Source organism: Equus quagga, chromosome 5, assembly GCF_021613505.1.
Source record: "Equus quagga isolate Etosha38 chromosome 5, UCLA_HA_Equagga_1.0, whole genome shotgun sequence".
NCBI classification, from domain to species: Eukaryota; Metazoa; Chordata; class Mammalia; order Perissodactyla; family Equidae; genus Equus; species Equus quagga.
The window spans coordinates 65946509-65969734 of NC_060271.1; the positions used below are offsets into that span (position 1 = coordinate 65946509).

At 45.3% G+C, this 23226-nt stretch overlaps 1 protein-coding gene across 2 annotated transcripts in view; it reads right to left on the reverse strand.

The window, feature by feature from the left end:
• Nucleotides 1–7614: 7614 nt before the first annotated feature.
• SMYD1 (SET and MYND domain containing 1) overlaps nucleotides 7615–23226 on the reverse strand; it is a 43867-nt gene continuing 28255 nt past the window's right edge. For both annotated transcript variants that reach the window (XM_046660097.1, XM_046660096.1), the window contains 4 exons: nucleotides 16400–16492; nucleotides 14138–14301; nucleotides 12985–13153; nucleotides 7615–11655 (listed from right to left, as the gene is read on the reverse strand). In XM_046660097.1, coding sequence (XP_046516053.1) covers nucleotides 11497–11655; nucleotides 12985–13153; nucleotides 14138–14301; nucleotides 16400–16492 — 585 coding nt within the window. In that variant the 3' untranslated portion in view covers nucleotides 7615–11496. The remainder of the gene's footprint in view (nucleotides 11656–12984; nucleotides 13154–14137; nucleotides 14302–16399; nucleotides 16493–23226) is intronic.

The following is a 23226-nucleotide window of genomic DNA, read 5'->3' on the forward strand; positions in this document are numbered from 1 at the left end:
TTGATATCTGAAATTTATATCATTTTCATATGTCATAAAATATTCTTCTTCTTTTGATTTTTTTCAATTTTTTTTTTTTTTGAGGAAGATTAGCCCTGAGCTAACATCTGCCGCCAATCCTCCTCTTTTTGCTGAGGAAGACTGGTCCTGAGCTAACATCCGTGCCCATCTTCCCCTACTTTATATGTGGGACGTCTGCCACAGCATGACTTGCCAAGCGGTGCCATGTCCACACACGGGATTCAAACCAGCAAACTCCAGGTCACCGAAGCAGAATGTGTGAACTTAACTGCTGCGCCACCAGGCTGGCCCACTTTTTTTTCAACCTTTAAACGTGGAAAACCATTCTTAGCTTTCACACTGTACAGAAACAGGTGGCAGCCAGATCTGACTTGTGGACCATAGGTTGCCGACCCTTGCTTGAGCACAGTCTGTCCCACCTTACCTAGGTTCACAGCCTTTCCTATAATAAACATTCCAATCAAACTAAACAACCTCTGGTTCCCCTCACTATTTAAGCGCCACCTCCTTCAAGAAGGCTTTCTAGATTGCACAGCTGAGAGCACTCTTTCCTTCTCTCTGGCATTTTATGTGCACCAGTCTCTTGGAATGCAGGCTTCCTGCCTTGCACGATATTTTCTCCATACATTTGTCCTCCTTCTCCCACATGGATTGGAGTCCTGGGGAAAAAAGGGAGACCATAATTTGGGGAAATGAGGCAGACTTAAGGAGAGAGCTTCAGAGCTTCAGTAAGAACTGAGAGTTGGGAGACACAGAAAAAACAACCACCACAACCACCAGTAGCACACTACAATATGCCATTCACAAAACTAAATTCCAGATGAATTAAAAAGCTAAATGAATAAATGTGAAATATTAGAAATAGATATTGTGGGGGACTGGAATTGGCCACCCCAAGATATGTCTCTTTGGCAAGAGGATTATTTCGGGCTGGTTACTTTTAAAAAACTGCAGACAGGAAAGACACTCTGAAAAGTAGAATTTACTTCCCCTTTGTTAAGAGACATTTACATTATAAAGGAAATCTCCATCTGTAAAGGTGTCTCCCTCTCTGTACCAGGAAGGAGGGATGACCTTATCTCTAGAAACTCTTATCAATGCAGAAGGCAAGGACTTAAATCTGCATAATAACCTGACCCTTGTTTACTGTACTTGTCTGGTAATCTCCCATAACTGACTCCTCCACCCCCAACATCCTCCTTTGTCTTTGACTGAAGATGATATTTAAGGTGGTGGCTTCGGCCATTTTGACGAGTTGCTCAGGTTTCCTGAGCCTCTCCCACGTATACATGTTATAAAGCTTTGTTTAATTTTCTCCTGTTATTCTGTCTCATGTGAATTTAATTCGTTCTCTGGCCAGAAGAACCCAGAGAGGGTAGAGGAAATGTCTTCCTCCCCTACAATATGATGGTGGATAAATAGCCTAAAGTTTAAAAGACCTTCTTAGACAAGAGCAAAAACCATGAAGGAAAAGATTAATTCATTTTACTACTTCAAAAATTTAAAGTTTTATATGAAAAAAGACTCTGTAAATGCACTTTCAAAAAAAAGCAACAATGTGGGAGAAAATATTTGTGTCTCACACAACAAAGGTTAGTAGACAGAATATAAAAACCTCCCTCAAATCAATCAGAAGACCAATAAGTCAATGGAAAGGTGGGTTGAGGACATTTTTAGGGAATTCACAATATGAAATATACTTAGTCTCATGGAAATCAGGGAGGAGGGATATAAAATGAGATATTTTAGAAATAAAACTGGTGAAAAGTAAAAAGATTGATAACATTCAGTGTTTGCAAGGATGTGATGAATGGCTCTCCCATTGGTGGTAGAGATATAAACTAGTACAGCCCATTTGGAGCACCGTTTAACAGTATCCATTAATATTTTCAAAGTGAATTCCCTAACACCTACCAATGCCACTGCTGTATTTCTCCCTAGAGAATCATTTATACACATACACAGAGAAGCGTATAAAAGGCACAACAGCCAAAAACTGGAAACAAATGCCCATCAGTAAAAAAGGGCGTAGACAAACTGTGGTACAGCCATCCTCTGAAATAACCTATGAAAGATTAAATAAACAAGGTAGATCTTTAAGAACTGTCATAGAACTCTCTCTAAGACAAAGGCTTTTTTTTTTCTAAAAATGCAAGTTTCAGAACAATATCAATAATATCATTCATGTAAATTTTGTTACAACATGGAACAAAATTATCTATTTATAGCGATATGCATACATGTATGTGACCATGCACGGTTGGAACACTAGATAACAGCCATTACCCCTGGGATGGGGACAGGAATTGGGTGGAAAGTCAAGAGAGCTTTTTGCATTATTTATACTGTTTGAATCTTTTCCAAGGAACTAATTTTGTGGAACTTTTTTCTTTTAATGAGCAATGAATATTTTTAAAAGTAGATTATTTAAAATAAAAATATTGGGCTTGAAGACATGGCTGTAGTAAATAAATCCATGATTTTTCAATAGTTTTCTCATCTGTGAAATAGGCGATACAATACCTTCTCTTGTGGCTTTTATAAGGATCCCATGAAATAATGCAAGTGCCATTCAAGTGAAGCATATCATTACTGCCACTCAGATTCCTCAGGGAACTGCAGTTGGGTTTGACATTCAGATGTTTAGCAGAAACCCTGTGATGCCAGAACCTCTGTGAGCAGATGGAGAGGCACAGAGAGGAGAAGAGGTTTGCTCAGGACCACCCAGCTGATAAATGGGGGAACTGAGGCCCTTTGACTCTCAAGCCACAGGTGGAAGAAAGTAGTAGAAACAAGCCTCTAGGGACCTGACAAAATTCCCAAAGCCTCTTCTTAACTGGGAACAACTCTGGGTTTGGGAGGGGATTGTTTGTAGGTTTCTGCCTGAAAAGGAGAATTCATTTTAAATGCTGAATTTGGATTGTGTACAGGTGCCCAGAGAACTCTGGGTCTGAAGCCTGCTTTAAATAAATTGAATAAACAGCTGTTGACAGCATCAGCTATTTTTACCTGGACCCCTCTTCCCTCCTGACCTTTCCTCCTCCTCGCCACCTGTCCTCTGAGCAGCCCACTAACAGAGGGTGCTCCTTCCCTGTGAGAGTCGATTGATTTGTAAAGAGTCAGTTTTTGGAGTCTATAGTCACAAAAAAAGGAAACATTGCTGGGTGTTTTTTTCTTTTTTAACTGATTCCCATTAGCGTAAAGAAAGCGATTTTTTTTAAGGGGGTATCTAATTTAGTCTATATTCAATCTTGGGAACACTTTTTCTGTATATACTAGAGACATGTTGACCATCCCATGATTTCCTAGTATTTCTTCCTAGAAAAACTTAGAGACATAGGATTAAATGTGTCTTCTCCACACAGCCTGGCCTCATTCAGCCAAATCAAGGCTGGGCAGTGTTAAGCTCGGAGGAGACAATGATCCTCGGGAGACTGGCTGTCTAGGGAGGAGACTAACCCATAATCCATAACGGCAACAGTATGATCTGCACCATGACGTCAATGTGTACAAGCTCCAGACCCTGCCTGCCTAGGAAAATGTCTCAGAGGAGGTGACCTTTTGGCCAACTCTCAAAGCATCCAAGGGTATTTGCTTGGCAGAGAGGTGGGGTATAAATGGGGGCTTGGCAAGAGACAAGGCAGAGAAGGGACGTAGAGTCTCTGTCATGAATATCCTTTTACTCTGGTGAGGAGTTTGGACTTGACCCTGGAGACAGTGGGGAATCATTGAAGGGCTTTCAGCTACAAGAGTAACCTGATCCTAAATACACTCTTAGAAAAATTATTTTGGCCCTGGTGTCGAGGATCAATGGGAAGGGCCAAGGCTGAATCCAGAGACCATTAAGAAACTGCAGCAATGGTCCAGACAAGAGATGTTGGAGGCCCGAACCAAGGCAGTAACTGTGAGGATGGAGCAAGGTAGAAAACGTTCAAGAGCATTTAGGAATGCGAATCAATGGTGATTCAATAGTGATTAGATGTGAGAAGTACATTAGAAAGATACATGTCAAGGACGTATCAACAGGAAATAAAGCTCGCTCAAAGGCTTCTCCTGCTGAGATTTTAATGAACGCACTATTTACAAAGGTGTGGTTTGAGTAAAGAGAGCCCACAAGGTAGGTGAGGCATCCAGAGACTAGCAACCACAGAAAGCCATTACCACCTGTAGGCCTGAAGGGCAATGTGGGGAGAGTGTTACTAGAGCTCAGTGAGAGCTGGAGCCATTGGAGAGCCACTGAGCAGGGGCTGAACCCTGGTTAAGCAGGGAGGCGGCAGGGAAGAGAGGGTGTGGTGGGGAATAACACCCCACCTCACTCTTCTGTCTTCCCATCTGCTGCTGGTGCCTCGCATTGGCTGAACAAGCAAGCAGAGGTCAGCCTTTCTGGGCACAGAGCAGGGCAGAGACAGGTGGAGAGGGGATGTAGGGGGCAGATGGAGATAAGTTAGCACAATGGGAACTCCGTTAGTTGCAAGTGAGAGAAACCCACTTAAACTGGTTTGGGCCATAATTAAAGGGGGGAATATGTGGCTCGCTGATTCATGTAACTGGAAAGAACAGCTGAATTCAAAGCCTTACAACAACATCATCAATACTTCTCTCTCCTTATCAACTTCCTTTTCTCCCTCAATGCCAGCTATGTTCTCCCAGAATTTCCCAAAGAGCAGGGAGCAAGAATACCAGCACCTCCGGGGTCACAAATTGAGAGCTTGTATTTGCGGAGAAGAGCAGGAACTCCTCCTTCTCCAGTTCAGAGGGCCCTGGCACAGGTCTGATTGCCTAGCTGGGGTCACATGCCGTGGTGTGCTGGAGGCAGCTGGCACCAACTCCCAACTCAACATACAGCTTGGTAGCTTGACATTGCCCATGGTGGGAGTATTTATACCCGGGAAATCAGCAAATGTTACAAATCAAGGGTGTTCTCTACATTGTTGTTAAATATTTACCAGCACACCATTGACTCAGGGCGCGTTGATGACTCACTCAGGTGTGTCAGGAAATGCTGTGCCGTGGTACGTCAGGCTGGGTCCTGAACTGATCTGTCCTAAGTAGCCCCCTAAGAACTTCATGGTACACAGGAGGGTCTCTAGAGGAGGAGTTGGTACTCTTATCAGAATCTGGGAGATGCTGGCCTGAAAAGACAACCTACAGAAGCCCACTACAGGGGGTGAAGGAGAGGGAAGCATCTAAGATAATATCCCAGATCTTGGACAACTAGGTGGATGGTGAGATGGGGAACAGAGGTCTGGAGGGAAATGATGAGCTCAGGTGTAAACGGGTTGAGTATGAAGTGCCTACCATCAGGAGTAAGGCAAAATCCTTCCCCTTAAGAAACATATACTCTAATGAGACGGGCAGTGAACAAAGTGCAAAGAACCGTCCTACAAGGCCAAATGTGAGCGCCACCGAAGGACACAAACCACATATCTGGAATTCTATCTGCCGATTCAAACTGTAGTTCCCAGCACTTCCCCAGCTCTTTGTTATACTCAGGAAGGTGCCGGGTCTACAAAGGGGTTCTACACATACCACCTGCCCAGGACACGTGAGCAGAAGGGAAGGAGTGAAGACAGGGCTGTGGTTGACTAAGTGAGAACTTACAAACCCTGTCTCGGTGAAGTGGGAAGAAAAGAAGGCAAACTGGACATGGCTGTTAGTGTGACGTATGGGAAGATTCATTCTCCTGGAGCCTGGAAATCAGGATTCAAGGCCCAAGTCTACTGCTCAGAGCCTTGTAGTTGTGCCTGCATGACTAGACTGAGGGCTTGATAGCAAGTCTGCTGTGGTAGGCAGAAGGATGGCCTCCAAAGATGCCCACGTGCTGACCCCTGGACCTGTGAATACGTTACTGTCCGTGGTAAAAGGGATTTTGCAGATGTGATTAAGGTAAGGACCTTGATTTGAGAAGATTGTCCTGGATTATCCTGGTGGGCCCAATGGAATCACAAGGCAGGAGTGATGTGATTGTTAACTGGGGGTCACAAACCAAGAACAGTGGGCATTCTAGAAGAAGTTTTCAGAAGCAGGAAGAGGCAAGAAAGAAACTCTTCTCCTAGAGCCTCCAGAAGGAACCCGGGTCTGCCAACACCTTGATTTTAGCCCTGTGAGACCCATTTTGGATTTCTGACCTCCAGAACTATAAAATAATAAATCTGTGTTGTTTGAAGCCACTAGGTGTATGGTAATTTGTTACAGCAACAATAGGCAACAAACACAACTCTTAAAGACATCTGGGAAACTGTAGCACTGTGCCTGGACCAGAAGGTTCTCAGAGCAAGCCAAGCAAGGCTGGGGAGGCCGAGGCTGATAATGAGGACTGTGTTCATGCCAGAGTTAGTGGACCCAAACAGTGGCCTGCGGTCATGCCGCATACTGTGCTTCTCTGAGACTGATGAGGTCCTCGTGGGCAATGTGAGACTGGGCAATGTGTACGTAATGCTCAGCCAGGAGGGGACAAGAGAGCTTCCAGAAGGGCTGTTTGTCTTCACACACTGGACGTTATCATCCACAACTGTGCACACCTTGGTCCAAAAGCTTGGACTCTGACTGCCCTCAGAAACATGCTATTCTCTCTGCTGTTTGCCCCAACTATACGGATTCCCTTCTGCCTCCTTTAGAGAAGCAAACCTTGAGCAAATCGCCCAGGCAGTGGCTATATCTGGCCTTTAATACATGCGGCTGTCAATACATGGGTGGTGCGGTGGGCAAGTGGCTTAGTCTGAAGGGTAGTAATCAGAGGCCTTGGCCTTGTTTGGCATGGCCATGAGGGGTAGAGGTCTTAGAACACAGATTTCACCCCAGTTTACATAAAGATTTCTTTGATCAGCTTTCTAAGTATCTGTTCTGTTACTCCCATGTAGTAAATCCGATTTTTATAGATTGACAACCCTACGGATTAATGTATTCTTCTAAAGTTAAGCCAAGTATCTCGGCGTAAATATTCCCACCATGGCCACTGTCAAGCTATCCATGTGATGTTGATAAATGCAGAGTTGGGAAGAGTTGTGCACAGTTGGCTCTCCTGAGCCGGTGAGAGCTGGCATACACACCACTGCTTGTCTCTACCCTTCGCTTCACTTTTTGATTAGGAGAAGGACCACCCCAACAGAAGCATGGTTGGAATGCTCATGGAGCACTTCCGATGGGCCAGGCACTGCTCTAAGTGCTTTACCTTTAAAAAATCTAATTCTCATAGCAACTCTACATGATAGGTAGAAATGAGGAAACTGAGGCAAGGGTGAAATAACCAGTCCAAGGTCATTCGGCTAATTTTAGGAGCACTGAGATATGAACTTAAACAATTTGTCTCAGTGTCCATAATTTTTAAAACTGTACTAAAGTGCTCTCTAACACTGCACTAATAGAGTAGCCAGTAGCCACACTGGCTATTTAAATTGAAATTAAATAAAATTAAAAATTCAGTTCCTTACTCATAGTGGACTGATTTCAAGTGCCCAATGGTCACATGTCACTAGTGCATACTATACTGGACAACACAGATATAACACATTTCCATTATCATAGAAAGTTCTATTAGACAGCACCGTTCTAAAGAGATTGTCAGAAAGAAAGAAGCCACACATATTTTCTTGGAAACACAGAGAATTTAATGGCCTTTGTTGACTGCTGTAACATAAAAACTCAAAATACACAGTTACAGGTCTTTTCTGTTCTGAGATAAGCAAATTCATTCACTTTTTCATTCATTCGTTCAACACGCATTATCTGAGCACCTGCTAAGTTCCAGGACCTGTGCCAGGTTCTGGGGATAGAAAGATGGACGAAGGGCCAGAGCTCCTGCCCTCCAGGAGCTCACAATCTGGTGGAGGAGGCAGACAAGTAAAAGGGCAATTCAAAGGCCATGAGGAGAGTGTTATGACGGGGCTTCAAGAGTAAGACGAGGACTCAGACAGGCAGCCAGCTGAATCTAAGGCACTCAGGGAGGGCTTCACGGAAGCAGTGATTTCCAAACTGGATGTTGAAAGATGATTAGGAGTCGGCAATTTGCAGGCATTTTAAGAAGAATGTTTTGAAATTCAAGGAGAGGCACAGGAGAACATGGGTCACTCAGGGACCGGTGAGTGAGTGGGTTTGACTAAAGTGTAGGATACAATAGAGACTTGAGAAGTAACTAGAGCAGAAGTCAGGAGTTCTCAGCTGGTGTGCTGAGCAGGAACAGATGGAGGGGGAGGGAGAAAGAAAAGAGAAAGAGTTTCACTTTGTACATGCTGAGTTTGGTGTGGCTGCAGATTGTTCGAGAGGGTGTGTGGGGCAACAACTCAAGAGCAAGGTCGGGGAATACAAATTTAAAAATAACAGCCTCAAGGGGTGATTAAATAAAGGGCCTGGCTGAGCTCATGCAGGGAGTGTGTGCAGAGAGAGATGAGAATGAACCAAGAGTGACCGGAAGAAATAAACCAACTCCAGGAAATGCCAACCTACGAGGGCAGGCAGAGAAACAGGGCCAGAGAAGAAGACTGAGAAACCACATCAGAGGATCATCACAAGGAAGTGGTGTCCCAGAAATCAAGGGCTGGGACTGTCAACTGACGCAGAAAGGCCAAACAACACAAGGACTGAAAAGTATCCAGTAGAGTTGACCTTGGTAAGAGCCATTTTAGTGACGTTCAGGAGGCCAGCGTTCAGTGGGTTCAGGAAGAAATGGAAAGTGAAGAAAGGCAAGTAACAACTTTGAGAGACAAATCATTTAAAAAGAAACACAGCTGTGAAGATTACAATCAAAGAGTCTCCAGCAAGTTTATTGACTGCATTGAAGAAGCCAGTGGACAGAGAAATGTCAAGGATCCAGGGTGGAGAATGAATAATGGGTAAAGCAAGGCCCTGAGGATATAGGAGTGGAAGGGCTCCAGAGCACAGGTGGTGAGTTTAGCTTTGGAGGAGGAGAGGGGCTCCTGTTCCATTGGTGTGAGAAGGAGGGGAGGCAAGGATGAGCACAGACGCAACATGCTCTGAAGGCTGGTGCCATGCGTGGAAGAGGAAATTGAGGGAATCCCATGTTCTGGCTTCTATACTCTCCATAAAGTAGGAGATGAGGTTCTGCTGAAAGCAAAAGACTCGAAGACAGAAGTGAAGGCCTGAAATAGCTCCTGGGAAAAAGCGCAAGACTCAATGAGAGGCACATGAAGCACCTCTGGGCTGTACCCAAAGGCCAGCTGAGTGTCCATAGAGGGAGGATCCACAGGGGGAGTCCATAGAGGGGCCTGTGCTCAGAGAGGTGCTGTCTTCCCTATCTGTACTCAGCACCTCCAGATGCAGCAGAGGAAAAGCAAGACAGGTGAATTAACCCAGGGTTGGGACTCTGCCAGGCAGGGAGAGAGAATGGGCAAAAAGGAAGGAAGGCTGACAAACCGAGGAGGAGGGTGAGACTCTAGAGTATACAGGGGCCATATAGTAATTTGGGTTGGAGAAAAGGGACAGAGGTGAAAAGGTGGAAACAATGACCAGAAAGTTAGCCATCAAAAATGGAGAAATAATGAGTGATGAGTGTCCAGGGTGTGGCCAGGAGAGAGTTAATGGAGAAAATGGAAAGGCACCTGGAATTGAGTAAGTAAAGAGTATGTGAAGTAAGAGAATTAGATGATTCATGTGAGTAGACTTCAAAAACACCAAATTTGAGGGAGAGGGGAGAAAAAACAAGATCGTGAATATGGAGGAATGACCAGTGATTGGCAGACAACAGTGACAAAGAAGGGAAGAGGGTTTGGGGGGAGGCTATATACGAGGGTATAAGAACGATCATTTCAATGTGCCAGTTGGGTCCCTGGGAGAAGGCTGGTGCCATGTCTCGGCCTGTAGTTTGGGGGCTTGGAAGACCTGAAGACCTGTCTGTCTACCTGTCGGTCTTCCTGTGAAATCTTCTAGAGAAGCAAATATCCTCAAAGAAGAGCCAAATGCCAGGTGCAAGTATTTTGCAAAGAGGTGGCACATTTGCAGAGTTTTTGGACAAAGTTTTTGGCACATTTGCAGAGCCACTGGACACGTTCACAGGGATGCAGTGGGTTATTCTGATGATAAAAGGGGGAGAATGCTCTAGGCAGAGATGAAAATATGGGGCCTTGGTGGGATCACTTGACTTCAAGATGTTAGCTAGAGCTCTGGGGTCAAGAGTGGCCCCTGGTGGTAAAGAAAACTTTGTGACACTCCCCCAAATGGAGAGCTTTGCTCCAGGATCCCCCAAAACACTGGTGAGAAGCTTGGGATCCCAGAAGATAACAGGACAACCAGACTGGTTGATTCCCAAGACCCTCACTTTTGGATGGAAACCATAGCAGGTTTCAGGCGATGAGAGCAAGTTGGTCACACACCAAATGGATCCTAACGTAGGTGTGCAGAGTCCAGATTAGATGTCCCCTTTGGTGAGAAGAGCAGAGGCCCCAGGGCACAGACAGTGAAAGAAATTAAGCAAGGGAAGTCATAATTATTCATTACTAAGAATAGAGATTTACTGGGGGCCAATGATGAAGTCTAAGCTACTAAGACCCCCAGGCACGTGTAACCAAATAAAACGCCCAAAGGCCAATTCTGCTGGACCTGTGGTAATCAGGTATGCGTGATTCCAAGTTTCTCCCTCAGCTTCACCCTGAAAAGACTTGTTCAATCCTGGTAGGCCAACAGCCAGAAAAATCTCAGATATTGTCCAAGTAGCCCCCACATCACAGGGAACCACAAGGCTTGGCAGTGAGGGTGGGGAAAGGAGACATTCTCTCTCTGTGTTCTAGAAGCCGTTTCAGAATAATACTTGGAACCTAGACTTTAAACTGAGTCCTCAAGCGGTTTGGGCAAAGCCCTCACCTCTTTCTGCATATTCACCATTCTGAAGAGGTTTCAGTTCTCTGAGTAGAACCTAAGTGGCCCAAAAACAGCCCCTTCTTCATAACTCCACGCTAACCTGAGGAAAATGGACATCACCCATCCTTGTCAGCCAAACCCTAATATTTCAGACCAAGGGTGAGACGAGGAGCCGCAGGGACACCTACACAGATGGGTGAGCAGCCACCCAAGGCTCCAGGCACCTGCAACTCTCAGCTCAGATGTCATCTCCTCCATGAGACGCTCCACTGCACATACACACACACACAAGACACACACCCTCCACTGCATCCCCTCTCTCCGTATAGTTTACCATTGCATTTATTATAACACTGTGCTTTAAGTGTTTATGTCTTCCCTCCCCAGCCACATTTGGAGCTTCTTTATCTCTAGGGCCTACAACCCAAATAAACATTTGTAGGGTGAGTTAGGCTGGGCTGGCCTGGGCTGGGATAGAGTTAAATTGAGCTGAACTGAATTGAAATAAACCAAAATGACACTGAGGAACACAGAACAGTATCCTCCCACAGCAACAAGGTTGAGTGTTACTCTGACTTCCTCATCAAGGGTCTCCCCAGAAGCCCACCACTCCAGAATGTTTTCCCATTCCCCAGCCACAGCGCCCCTCCCCCACCAGGCAGGTCCTCACTGCTTCTTATGGAACAGAGCAGGGGCTGGCTCATTGCTGGGCTCGGCCATGACCTGCATGGGCTGGTTGTTCAGGGCGGCCTCACGCATCTTGTGGTACATGAACTCGTTCTGGCGGAACATGCGCAGCTCCATCTCCGTCTGCACCCGCATGGCCTGTGGGATGCATATACACCATAAACAGTGATGACAAGCCCCCAGGACATGTTGGTCCCTGACCTAGCTTGGCCCTTTTGGAAAGGGCAGACAAATGGCCCTTTTGGAAAGGGAATAAGTGATGCCCAGTCACCAAGATTCAACTGTACCCCCTTAGAGGATACACACTCACAAACATATATGCACTCACACACAGACACACACTCTGTCACACACACACACTCATCCCCTGGGGGCCTAATGTCCTGGAAGGGGGCTCAGTTTTTTAGGAGAGGGAGTGAGACCCCTGAGAAAGTAGCTTGAAGGATTGTTCTCAGCAGAGAATGTTCTCAGGAACTGCCAAGTGGGTACCTGGATTTGAACGCTGCCTCCTGCACTGAAGTCTCACCTAAGGTCGTGGGACCTTAGTAGGCAAGTGACTTAATCCCTTCAGCCCTCAGTTTTCCCACAAGTGAAATGGATGAGATTCCTTTGTACTTTACGATGGGCTGGGAAGATTATAGTGTGTGACCCGTAGAAAAGCCCTCATTCTCCCATACGTCCATTCAAGAAATATTTATCATGGGCCAGACATTATTGAGGGGCTGAGGGTACAGAGAGAATAAGATGACAAAGACTCTGCCTTCGACAAGCTTAATATACTAGATATACAGTTAGTCTTCTCATACATTTTATGACACCAAAGTCTGTCCTCTTTCCCTCTCCTACGCTGCCTGAGGATAGTCCTTTGACCTCTGTCACTCTTAAATGAGCCAGCCCTTTAAAGCACAAAGGAAACCAGCAGCCATTAAGAGCTGGCCATTTACCAGGCACCGTTCTAAGTGCTATTCGCCCTTTAACTTACTGAACCCTCGTCACAACCCTATCCTTCTTTTCCATTTTGCTGATGAGGAGACTGAGGCCCATACATTCAATGTTTGCAGTCACACAGCTAGAAAGTGGTGAAGCTGGAATTCAGTCCTGACAGCCTGATTCCAGAGCCTGTGCTCCCCAACTCTACTCTATGTAGCACAGTTTCTAATGTACCTGGCTGCACACATGGGGGCACACGCCATTGTTTAGGTTTTCTCAGTCCAAGCTTGGAGTATCTCAGGTCCAAGTCCCAGCTTTGTCATCCGCTCACTAGGTGACTATGGACAGATTACTCCTCTTCCCTGGGCCTCAGTTTCTTCATATGTAAAACAAGGAGAGCGGGCTAAAGTAGTTCTGAATTCCCTTCTGGTCTAGCTGGCAATCGATGGGCTTTCCAAAAGCAGAGCCTAGAACTCAGCTCTCATCCTCAGAGAGCTCAGACAAGGCAGAGAGGCCCAGACCTGAGATGCCACTTGCCTCTAAGTCCTTGGTGATTGGGTGGGAGGGTCCATGTGTCACCAGGAGAATGGCGTAGGCTTTGCAAATCATCCCGTGCCCCACCTCTATGTTACCAGCATGCCAGTTGGTCAGCCCTGCGCGCATCACAGCCATGCCCAGCTGGGCATTGTTGGGGTGGTACAGCTTCCTGTAGGGGCATAACAAATGATCTCAATACAATCCCATCCTTCCTTATATCTGCACAGAATTTGACAACTTACAAGGTACCCTCATTGATTAAGTCCATCTGCTCTCCCACCAGTGCCGTGAGGCATCTGCAGTCCATCAAGGGGGGAATGAGGCACAGAGAGGTGGGGTGAGTTGCCAAACACCCCACTCAGTGAGGCTGTGAGAGCTGAGATTCTGACCTAGAACACTGAGCCAAGTCCTTTCGGGGAAAAGGGGGCAGGACTGCACTCTGAACTCGAGTACAGGAAGCTGGGAGCCCCCAGGAGCATCCAGCCCTCTCCCTGGAAATCAATAGGAAATTCAGGGGGAAAAAAGAAACTTGACTGTTCTTGGGACAGAATTGTATTTTCACCTCCTTGGCACCCTCCAAACAGAGCTTCCTTTTAGCGGGTTGTACAGGTTTACCACATTTTGCTTATAAGGACCATCCTCTCAAAAAAATGAACCTTCTTGTGCCAACTTACTCATTTGGCCAGAAATGCAAATTCACATGCCACTGTGGACAGAGAAGGCAAGAGGGAAGGCAAGGGCACTGCATTTTACAATTTACAAGCAAGGATGGCTGACATCTCTCTCTTTTTTTTTTATAATAAAAGAAAGCTCACAGGATTGCCTGTGTTGATTGTTAGGGGAGGAAACCTTTTCAAGTATTTAAAATCGAGCTTGATTTAGCTTTAAGGAACTAAAAAGCAGAAGATGTCACCCAAGTGATAGATGAGCTAGAGGATTTGAGAAAGATCAGGGAGGACAAACAGGTTTCATCTCGAGTACCAACTCCAATTATTTGGTCATTACTGCTTGAGCACTATGGTGAAAAGGAGCATGATTGATACTGACACCTGCTGTGGGTGCAGAAAGGAGAGGCAGCAACATGTGTGCCGTCTGTTATATATACATAGACACATTTCCAGGAGACTATCTGAGACCCAGAATCGTCACCTACATATAGCCATCCACCATCTTCCTGGCGTAGTATGAGGCCTCCTCAAAGGCCTGAAGGTAGGAGAGGACCTCCGAAACAATGCTCAGTATCCGCAGCATGTAGAGGTTGGTGTCAGCAAACACTGGCTCCTGCTTCTGCAGGCACTCCCGGCATAATTTCACAACCTAGAGGAGACACAGGCCCTGTTCATTACCATTGCACCAGAGCACGTGCTTAATTCCCATGTGGGAGCATCACAACGACATTGGACACTCATTCTTTTAAGGTTGAGGAAATCGCTGACACAGGTGGGAAAGCACCTATTTATAATTTAATAGCAAAATGGTTCTATTTGACTAAGATGTAGGGATAGACAGGGAGAAACGGCTGACAAGGAAGAACGAGGAGTTTTCATACATGAGTCAGTAGGTAACAGGGAGTTATGAAAGATATATATAGATATAGGTGTAGATACTCTCACAACAATGCAATGAGATAGGTACTACTCATATTCCCATTTTATCAGATGAGGAGCCTGAAGCCCAGAGAGGGTAAGTGGTTTGTCATGTGACACAGGTAGTGAGCAATGGAGCAAGGATTCAACCCAAGCAGTCGAGCTTTATCTTCATCTCCATTCCTGTGATTCTCCACCCTGGCTGTGCCTTGGGATCACCTGGAGGCCTTTTTAAAAACACCCATATCTGGACCATACCCCAGACCAACTGAAACCAACTATCTCGGGGAGGGACCTTGGCATCTGTATATGCCCCTGGGTGGTCCTTATGCACCGTGAGGTTGGACAATCATACCCTACTACAAGTTTGCAAGATGGATTGACAGAGAGGGAGGCCCCCAGGAGGCTGGGAGACCCCCCAGGAGGGTGCCACATTGGTCCTGGTGAGGAGTAAGATGGGCCTGACCCGGATCAGCTTGGAGTCAGGCTTTTCCGACTGATTCATGTGTACACATAGGCTTGGGTTGCATCCTACGAAGTCAGAGGGTCTCTAGATTTCAGTTGTTCATTGTTCTCCTCTTCTTCCCTTCTTGCTGCTGTCATGGGAGAAATATCACACAATTCTATCCATTTCAAATGAATGGAAACTAATTTTGCCCTGAGACTCTCCCAAAAGCCCATGAGGCGATTGGGGAGGGATGTGGCAAAATGTAGCTTGGCAATCAATCCATTCTGAAGACAACTTTCTTAAACCCCTACACCTGGCCCTCTTCCTACACCTGACGAGTTCTAATGGAAAACAGGAGAAATGAAGAGGAGGAGAGAAGCCAAAAGATTAGAAACAGCAGAGCCCTCCTGATTGCTCCAGCTCCTACCTAGTGCCTCTGACATAGATTTTCCCTACTGTACAATAACACTTTGTTCATGTGTCTGTCTCCCCCCACCGACAGAACTCCTAGGAGGCAAGGAGCACGTCTTGTCTTGGTCACCCAAGTAAGGGCTCAAAAATGTGCGATGAGTGAGTGAATAAAGGAGGAGAATGAAGATAAGGGAAACGCAGACAGAAATGAACAGAAATTAATCTCCCACATTACCATGCCCTAGGGGCATCCAAACCCAGCTACACGTCTGAGCTGTTTAAAGAGCTTGGGGAAAAAATACTGATTCATGGTCCCTGTAGTCTGCTTCAGATTGGATGAATCACATTTCAGGGGGTGAGACACAGAAATCTGTCTTTCTAACAGGCTGCCTAGGTGAATTGGATGAAAGTGCTCTGCAGGTCAGTGTTTGGCAGTAGGTCTCAACTTAGGGTGCATATTGAAACCACTTGAGAGCTTTAAAAATCCTGATGTCAGAGATTCTGATGAAATTGTCCTGGGGCAGGGTGTGAGCGTCAGAATTTTTCAATGATTCTAGTGTACAGCCAGTTGAGAACTCCTAGTGCTTCGAGAGCCAGGGTTGAATGCTCAGTTAGCAGAGCTTGGAAACTGTGGCCATGACATGCGTTTGACTCTAGGTAAGCAAGCAACTCACTGCCATGTCCAGTCATCTATCTCTGATGCCAACCTAAGATATCACAGATCCCCCAGGGACATTTGTCAGGCTGCCTGTGCCCTCCACAGACCCAGTTTCAGTGGATTGAACATACCCCTAAGAGGTGCTAAAGGCTTAAGGGCAAGAAGAGTCATGGTTTCAACCAAGGGACATCTTCCAGAAAAACAACCTGCTTGGTAGCCTCCCCATCTTCACCCCAGGCCATTTCTCTCCCTTACTAGAGAAACTTTCTGCCCTCCTCCCCACTTCCATCCCCTAGAAAAATGAATTCTTACCTCATGGTACAAACCCTCAGTTCGAGCCTTGTCAATTTTTTCCAGTGTATCCTTGGAGAATTGTACTACCTCCTTCACCACATCCTGAGAGGGCTGGGAAAGGGAGGGACATTGAGTCAGAGATCCCTGCATGAGACAACCCATTGCATCTTTGAATTGCTGCCATCTTTCACATTCATTGTGGTGCAGGATCAGTGTCTTCCTCATTCTGAATGTTTCATTTCTGTAAATGCTACTGAAGATCCCTATCGCTTTTCCAGCTCCCTCGTCATGCTCTGACTCATGTTGTGTTTTCCACTGACCGAGCCCCAGAGCCTTGCTGCCAGCCAGTCATCCCCACCCTGTGCTCATGCCCAGGCTTTTGGACCCCAGTGCAGAATCTGACACTGATCCCTGTTGTATTTTCTCTGGCACTTTGGATTCTCATTCTATCACCCAAAATATTTTCCATTCTTCCTCTTTACTTCAAGTCAACCACATATTCTATAGGCATGCCCTTGCATTTTCATCTTCGCTCAAGTCATTGATTTAAATACCGGCCAGGACAGAGCTGAGGACAGAGGTTTAGGGCTTGACCAAAAACTCAAGTTTGCCATTGGAGTTCATTAAAGAGGTCCCTTGTGGCTATGGGCATGCAAACCCTCTAAGAGTCTTAGCATCCAGTTCATATTTCCTTGTCTTGAGCAAAAGTATACCATGAGAGAATTTGTCAGCTGTCTCGGTGAAATCTAGACTCAGTAGGCTTACTGCATTTGCCTGAGCAGTCGAGTGATCTTGTAAAAAAAAAACAAAGCAGTACCATAATTAAGAAACCCATGAGGGCACCATAATTTTGAAGAAAAAGTGGCAAATTTCTCAAAATCCAAAGGAAAAGTTTACTTACTATGCTTATCCATATCAGAAGCTCTTTTCTGATTTTTTACTTTTTTTTTTGCTTAGGCAAATCTGATAAAACTTTTTTCCAAAATGAAAATAACTTTATAATTTATTCTGACTGTAAAATTGACATATGGAAGCTGTAAAAAATTAAAATATATGAAAAATTATGGAGAAAAAAGAAGAAATCCCCAGAAGCCACCCAAAGATGGACATGGCATTTTGAGGAACACTTTCTAATGAATGTATACGGCAATAATACTTAAAATATTTAACAACTGTTCCAGGAAAGGCAGTGACCAATCAGAATAGACACTGACCATCAACGGCGAGTATGTCTACATGGCCTTGTCAGCACATGCTGGCTGAATTGCAGTCCTATGTGCACACACGCATATGTGTGTAGATGCCAATAGCATCAAATATTTTTTTAAGTGGAATTGCATCATATTTCCATCTATAGTCTGGTTTTTTTACTCAGTAGATTATGGATATTTTCCTATATCAATATAAAAATATATCACCACTTGTAATAACTATAGAGTTTTCCAGTGTATGAAGCTAGCATAATCCACTTAACCAGTTCTCCAGTTGTTCAATTTTTTCACTATAAGGAATTGGAATAAACAGTTCCATTTAGATTTGCTGCTTACATTGCTTTGTGAGGCCACTTTCACTAAACTTTCAAAAAGTAGCAAGAGGATGGGCATTTGTTCCCATCAAAATACACCCCCCATATAAACGGAGGTCAGGACCTGCCCTCAATCTCCCCGCTGTCCTCAGCCCGTTCTGCAGTGTCCATCTTGCCATATGAGAGGCTCCTGGCCAGGATAGCTTGCTTCTGGGTCAGGATCTCCTAAGGAGGAGGGCATTATATTTATTCTTCTACTCACCTCACCTACTTTGGCTTCTGAAGAGTTCTTGACTATCCCTACAATATTGACTAGCCTCGTTCCCATAGACTTTTGTAACTGGGCCTCCCTGGAATGCTTTTCTTTGTTTACTTGTACTTGTCCCGTGGCCTGACCCCAACTCGATGCATCCATCAATGCTGTGACTTCTGCTTGCAAGTCTCACTACTGACTTAACCTCTGTCTTGACCTTTGATTTGGCTGAGATTTCTGGCTTCTTGCCGCCTTCCTGCCTGGCTCCCTGACTCCTGCCTTCCAGTCCCAGAGTGTTACTTAGCCTTCTGTTAACTCAGATCAGGTCTTGGTTCCAGACAAATCACTTCAATCTAAGTCTGTTTTCCTAACCCCTTTTGAATCAAGCACAGAAGAAAGAGGGGGTCCAAGTCTCACCCAGTTGTGCAGAGGTCTGTGACTGGCTGTCTAGAGGTATACCACCAATCTGTCAAATCTAGGTTTTTCATTTCATCCATAGCTGTTGCCCAAGGAGTGGCTCATAAAATCACATCTAGTTAATGAACACTAGCCTCTAATCTGCTAAGTTCCATCATCTTTAAAACTCAAAATTCTTAGTGAATCTTCTGAAGTAATCAGTAGCTTGCAGGGTAGATTCAGGGAATAGCAAGTGGTTAGGCATTAAGTAAAGTCTTGGGGGCCAGCCTGGTGGCACAGGGGTTAAGCGCGCACATTCCACTTCGGAGGCCTGGGGTTCACCAGTTCAGATCCCGGATGTGGACATGGCACTGCTTAGCACGCCATGCTGTGGTAGGCGTCCCACATAAAGTAGAGGAAGATGGGCATGGATGTTAGCTCAGGGCTAGTCTTCCTCAGCAAAAAGAGGAGGATTGGCAGCAGTTAGCTCAGGGCTAATCTTCCTAAGAAAAGAAGTCTTGCTCAATTTGATGCTGTAAGGAAGAGCATTACTTTAAGCTCTGGAAGTGAATCAAATTTTTTCAAGAGGGCAACTGCCAAGGTTCCCAAAACAACCTGGCTGGAAGGTTGTTAATTAACACATGCAACATGTGATAAAGCTGTTCTGAGAAGGGAAATGGGGCTGCTCTACTTGGCTCCGCTTTTCAGAGTAAAGGCAGGAAAATCTGATCTGCAGAAAGGATTTAAGGCACCCCGCAGAGAGAGACTCTCCTCTCCAGGAGCTTCAAAATAAATAGAAAACTGGGAGGAAGAGAGAGGGAGAGTGCAGGGGAGGAGCCAGTGGAGCAGGGGAAGGAACTAGAGAAGGTGGGAGGAGCCAGCAGAGGACGGGCAGAGGAAAGAGGGATGCTGGTTCCCCAACCTTGAAAAATCGTCACACTCCTATAACGAAAACCATGGGTGAGGGCTGGAAAGAGAGAAAAAGAAAAACCTAAGCCGCCTAAACAAGGAGGGTCCAAAGCTACCACTGAGGGGAATGTTATACGTTTTGGTGTTATTTTCTCATCTTTTAAACATTTGGTTTTAATTTTTATCCAGGTTTATATATACGTATATTAAGGAGTCAGGAAGGATTTTGATGCCAGTTGAAAGTCTGAGGATGAGTCACAAAGGCTGGTGCACTGAGCGGGGCTTATCAGGCTGGGATAGGGCGTTATAAGGAAAAGAAAGAAAAGCAACTTCATTGACATCATAGATAGGTAAGTTCGAAGGAACTGTTAATAATTTAGTCCAACTCGCCATCTTACAGATGAGGAAACTTAGGCCCAAAAGGAAGAAATTCGCCCAAGCTCAGACATCAGAACTAGAACACTGGCCTCCTACTTCTTCTTCCAGTATCCCGTCTTCTATATCATAATGGTCTTTTAGTATGCCTTAGGAGACACTCGCTTTTAGAAAGTTATACTCAATTTTCTTCCGATCAATGTTTTTGTTATTTTTATTTTATTTGTTTATTTTAATAGAGAAAACCAACTTGATATAAAAATAATAGAAATCTTTTGCTTTGAATCCAGAAATCATCAATCTTTTATATCAAGAGAGATGCCAACTCTGCAATTCAGACAGGAAGACGTGGGCATATTGTCACCAGCTGGAAACAGCATATCTAAAGTGAAGGGACAGGAACTAAGGGCCATACATCACCTACCCAACTATTGGAACTGCCAAGTAAACATCATAAGATTTAGAGAGATCACTACATGGTTGTTTCACTTAATTTTGGAAAGGAGAAAAGAGAGTCTGGCCTCTTAGAAAAATTAAGTAGTGGTGGGAGCAAGATATAAAACAAATGCTCAGGGCCAGGCACCAAGAAGGAAAGCTGGCCGGCTTGCAGATAAGACGCACGTTATCCCGCAGGTTCTGGAAAGTCGGGGTGAGGGTGGACACAGTAGCTTATTCTTTTCTGCAGCCCCTGCAGTACTGTGCTGAGTGCCTCACAGATACACGCCAATACACGTTTCCTGGAATACATAACCTTTGATTCTGTGAGAAGGAGGTTGTTCCTATAAAGAACATGTTAATCCTTGGGTCCCAGCTGCTTTGTATCCTGCGTGGGAGAGATGACTCTCAACTTTTCCACATTGAGCATCCTGGATCTGGTGCTTACAGCTTCCTCCTCCTACTTCTGTCGTGGTATTAGTACTGACTATGCTTGCACACACGTGGGCGCATGGATCTGTGTGTGTGTGAGTGCATGTATCCTTTTTAATTTCTTAAATGGCAGCAGGCAGTGTTATGGGTTGAATGCATCATTCCAAAATTCATGTGTCGAAGTCCTAACCCCAGTACTCAGAACATGACCTTATTTGGAAATAAGGTCATTGCAGATGGAATTAGGTAAGATGAAGCAGTACTGGAGTAGAATGGGCCCTTAATCCAATAGGACTAGTGTTCTTATAAAAAGAACACCAGTGAAGAGAAAGAGACACACACACAGAGAAGACAACGTGAAGAGACACAGAGAAGACAGCCATCTACAAGCCAAGAAGGGAGGCCTGGAACAGATCGTTCTCTCACAGCCCTCGGAAAGATCCAATCCTGCCAATGCCTTGATTTCAGACTTCTAGCCTCCAGAACTGCGAGACAGTAAACTTCTGTTGTGTAAGCTCCTCATTTTGGGATACTTTGTTATGGCGGCCCCAGCAAACTAATACACATGGCAATGTGTGACCCCTTAGTTCTCTTCCCTTAGAAAATAGAGCTCATTCCATGTCTGTACACAAAGATCTACCTCATTAGTTTTACTGACTACAGGGTATTTTTGTAATTTAAATATTTCCCTATTGGTGGTTATTTAGGTTTTATTCACTATTTTGTTGTTCCCAACAATGCCGTCCTGTAGCTCTTTACATGTATATCATCGTGCACATGTGCAAGTATATCTACAGCATAAATTCTTAGAAGTAAAACTGCTTGGTCAAAGGGTAAAAAATATTAGATATTAAGAGTAAAAATAAGTTAGTGGCAAAAAAAGAAGTCTAGAATAGCCAGGGGGTGAAAGAAAGAGATGAGTCAAGTGGGGAAATAGTGTTAGCTGATATGTGGAGTAATACAGTCATTGAGAGCGGCCCCAACATCTGGACCTAGAAGTCAGTTTTTCTCATAGCCTTTGCTCTAACCAGAGGCAAATTTCTGCCATACGTAGGATGCAGAAGTTAAGTAAGAAGTATTCTGTGTATTTGTACTGTAAATGCACTGATGGTCTGTGAGTCATACAGAAGTGCTCGGTTTGTCTCCCTGAGGAATCCGGCTCCTGGTTATAAACCTAAGTGTGATTTCTCAGACCTGACTATAGCAATTACAAAGGCTCTGCCTGGCAGGCCTCATGGGGAAAACTGCCCTCTCGACACCAAACTTGGTGCACAGTCTCCAAAGGGAGCTGCAGTCAAGGACTAGGGTCCCCCTGGCTGGTCCTGCTCTTTGCATAGTTGCATTCCTAGCCCGGGTGCCTTCATTCCTAGGTCTCTTACCTGCGGCCTTGAGCAGAAGTCTTTCTCGGGAGCCTCTACCAGGCCTCCTCACAGAGGAGGAGGAGGGAACCCTGAAGACGCTTTCCCTCGCTCTGACTCAGCACCCTGTACTTTTCACTCCTAGCCCTTCCCCAACACTCTCTTCCTCGTCTCCCCACATTAGGGTCCAGAAAACTGCTGGAGCCTTTTGTTCTGGGCACCTCAGCAGTGAGATGACCCCCACATCCATGCTAATCCACCTGTCCCTCCACCTGCGTGCCTTTCCATGGGGGAAAATGGAACAGGGGGAGTTGGCACCTGCTCCAGTCTTAGCCTCTGGCTTATACCATCTCAGGAAGTGGTTAAAGACCTAACTCTTTCATTTTGGCTTGGTGCTTTAATTGGCTACTCCACCTGGCGGTTCAGCTCTCTGTCCCAGCTTAGCTGAGCTCCTGACATCCCCCTCAGTATGCCTTCCTCTGCTCAATGGTCTCACCATCGACAAGGCAACTGCTACTCAGGAGTTAAGCATATTAACAATTGCAGTTAAGCAATTAACAATCTCCACACTGCCCATTTCCATGGGACAAGAAACATCTTTGTGATAACTAGACAACAAATCTCTTTTGCCCATCGATATATGAAATTCTCAGCATTATTTAACCCGCGAAGGAGCAAGGATATAAGTGAGCATAAGTGAGGCCATCTTGTTACGCTAAATGGCCCCAGCCCCTCCTCTGTGTGACTACTTGCTGCTCTGCACATACTCTAAAAACATTCACATGCTTTCCTGATTTATGGCCTCCACTTATGTATATACTCCTCGATAGCTTGATAAATTAAAACTTTGTTCTATGAGTTTCTCTCCAGGAACAGGCTGACCACAGGTGGGAAACACACCTACAAAGTATCCATACAGCGGACAGAAGAATGAAACAATGCAATGCCTGGAGCCTGTCACACCTGGAGACCAACATCCCCGGACCCCTCCTTACTGCCCATGTTCCCTATATAACTGCTTCAAGATTCTGTAATCCCTGAAGATGAGTTTTGAGACATTGGTCACCCATCTTCTGATTAGCCGGCTAATCTAATTAAACTTCCTTTCTCCATCTCTAACTCGTTGTGGTTAATTGGCCCAGATAGTGGTGAGCAGAGCGAG